Genomic DNA, 2,475 nt, shown 5'->3' with positions numbered 1-2,475 from the left:
TAATAATGATAATTTTTTGTTAATTCAAAATGATAATTCGCTACTTCTTTTTTTTGTTTATCATTCATTGAATATGATATTTTGGTTTGTTTTCTATTTCAAAAAACAAATATATACCATTAAGAAGGTGTTGAGTTATCGCCAATTTGAAAAATTCATTGTAATCATACAACAGTCAAATGTACGAATGAAAGGATTTTTTTTCCCTAATTAAACGAATTAATAGTTAATAATGATTGAAGCACATAAATACAGATAAAAGCAAAAAAAAAAAAACAAATTCAGTAAAATTTCCTACCAACAGCGATTAGTACCTCATTAAGTGATTTTTAATATTTTGCATAGAAATTTTTGCAAAATTGAAAAGGAAATGAATTATTGTCAGATGCAAATACAAGTAGTTAAAGAAATCAAGAATGGTAAGCGGTAAGGAGTTGTGATATCATTTTGATATTTGACGACATATTCTCAATTAGTTACTAAAAGAACACTAATTACGACATTTTCACTTAATGTTAAATATATGGTTTCATCATCAATGTCACTACCCTTAATGTTAAATACATGACTTCATCATCAATATCAATACCAGCATTTAGCAATAGGCTTATCATAATGAAAGATGATCATCAGTCAGCTTAACTTTTCATGTGAACGTACCAGTAGTACCATAAACATCATTTTAGTGATGCTCTTTCAGATGTACCTGCAATTGTAATTTGATCTTGCTCAATAATAAATAATGATTTAAACAGAAACAAATCAAAACCAAAAAGGGAAAAATAAATGTAAGGGTAAAATCAGTTAATTTCATAATCGTTTCAAAGCTGTAACCTATAAAACATGATCCTCAATCTTAGTTATCAGCTGATTATTAATTAACAAGTGTGATCCTCACACTTCTTGCACTTCGAATTCTCCAAAAGATATAAAACGGCACTTCTGGAAAAGAAAAAAGTAAATTACGCAGCTTTTGCTCCTGTTTTCCTTCGCAGAAAACTCGAATACTTGAGCTGAATTTCAAATTCTATAACTCGAAATGGAGTCGTTGTTCAACAAATCTCCTTTCACATATTCTTTAAGCAAATCAGGAGTTTGTTATGAGACGCACTCAACTGAAATTGATGTAAGCAACTCGTTGCGTTGATATCTGGATAATTTTATCAAAAATCATGTATTCAAGCAAAAACAACAGGAAAAAAAACAAAAACAATGAGTGAGAGGAAAAAGTTATTTTCAATACATCCGATTTCGAACATAAAATTTCTCCGATTGACAAGGTGAAGAAAGAAATATTAAATCTTGAATTACGTGAACATGAAATAGCTCCAGCAAAGAAACATGTAATATCTGCGTGGGCAGTCTTTGCAAATCTGTTGATCACCGAGAACGTTCACCAAATAAATTCTCACAAATAGGCTGCTCATCTAACTTCTTAAGATCATCTATGGAATCAGAAAGAGTGTTGTAAAATTCTAAGGCATCCTGCTGCTCTCATACATTTACTGTTTAACCACAGAATCTAAAATATAATTTAAAAAAAATCAAGTGAATCTTGAAAATTTTTGAAAACGCAAGTAATGATTAACTGACCAAAAATGCTTCCAGAAGAATTTTAGAAAGTAGAACTGCATCTCAGAATCAAGAAGATGTGCAAAAATTGATTTTATAGCTTTTAAAATTGTTGGATAGCAGTGCTCCTCCGAAATACTGTACTCCTGAAACTGAAATACAAAAACGTTAACCGAAATGATGATTGTCAACAAGCACGAAATTTCTTTGAACAAGTATGAGCTTACATTTATAACTATTTCGTCGACTCTCATGCCATCCGTAAAGTTAGCATTGATAATAGCGTTTTGTAGCGGTTCAATCACGAACATCTGTAAAAACGAATTTGTTTCACAATATGCCTAACTTGGCTGGTCATATCACTAAAATATAGTCATGCAGTGAAAAATATATCGATACTTCCTATCAGCAATCCTCAAGTACTACTACACTGCTTATTTTGAGGAATATTGAAATAGCAAAAATTTCATGGGTAAGTTCTCATAAATCATGAAAATTATCATTATAGAGTAACTTATAAACACGAACGGTAATGTGACAGAAATGAGAATAAAATATGCATATTTTGAGGCATACCGCAAATATTACTTACTTAGAAGCATTATGCGCACATTTTGTTTTCATTAATTTTAATTTTTTTCCTTTTCTTTTTTAAATTGATTTATTGAATTATTGAATTTTCATTCAAAGTGTAAATGAGATTAGATTGAAAAGGAAAATGTAAAGTATTTGATATTTGGTATTTGTAGTATGTAAGCATTATGGCCAATTTAAAGTTTCGTACTATTTTACCTTGTAAAAGTGACAGTTTCATTCAGTGTTTCTGAATAATTGCTAATGTCAAAGCAAGAAATGTCTGATAAAATATCATTAATATAATATAAATGATGAATGGGAATTGTC

The 2,475-nt window shown here is 29.6% G+C and overlaps 1 protein-coding gene across 1 annotated transcript; it reads right to left on the bottom strand.

The window, feature by feature from the left end:
- Window positions 1–874: 874 nt before the first annotated feature.
- LOAG_14586 (hypothetical protein) lies at window positions 875–1,883 on the bottom strand (the record flags this gene model as incomplete). The annotated part of the gene is made up of 3 exons (XM_003150081.1): window positions 875–1,013; window positions 1,594–1,718; window positions 1,800–1,883. The coding sequence occupies 3 exons, from the start codon at window positions 1,881–1,883 to the stop codon at window positions 875–877; spliced, it is 348 nt and encodes a 115-aa protein (XP_003150129.1).
- Window positions 1,884–2,475: the final 592 nt, after the last annotated feature.

Source organism: Loa loa (assembly GCF_000183805.2).
Source record: "Loa loa unplaced genomic scaffold supercont3.124, whole genome shotgun sequence".
In the NCBI taxonomy this organism is placed as follows: Eukaryota; Metazoa; Nematoda; class Chromadorea; order Rhabditida; family Onchocercidae; genus Loa; species Loa loa.
Note: the sequence above shows the minus strand (reverse complement) of the source record. Positions and strands in the feature narration are given on the sequence as shown.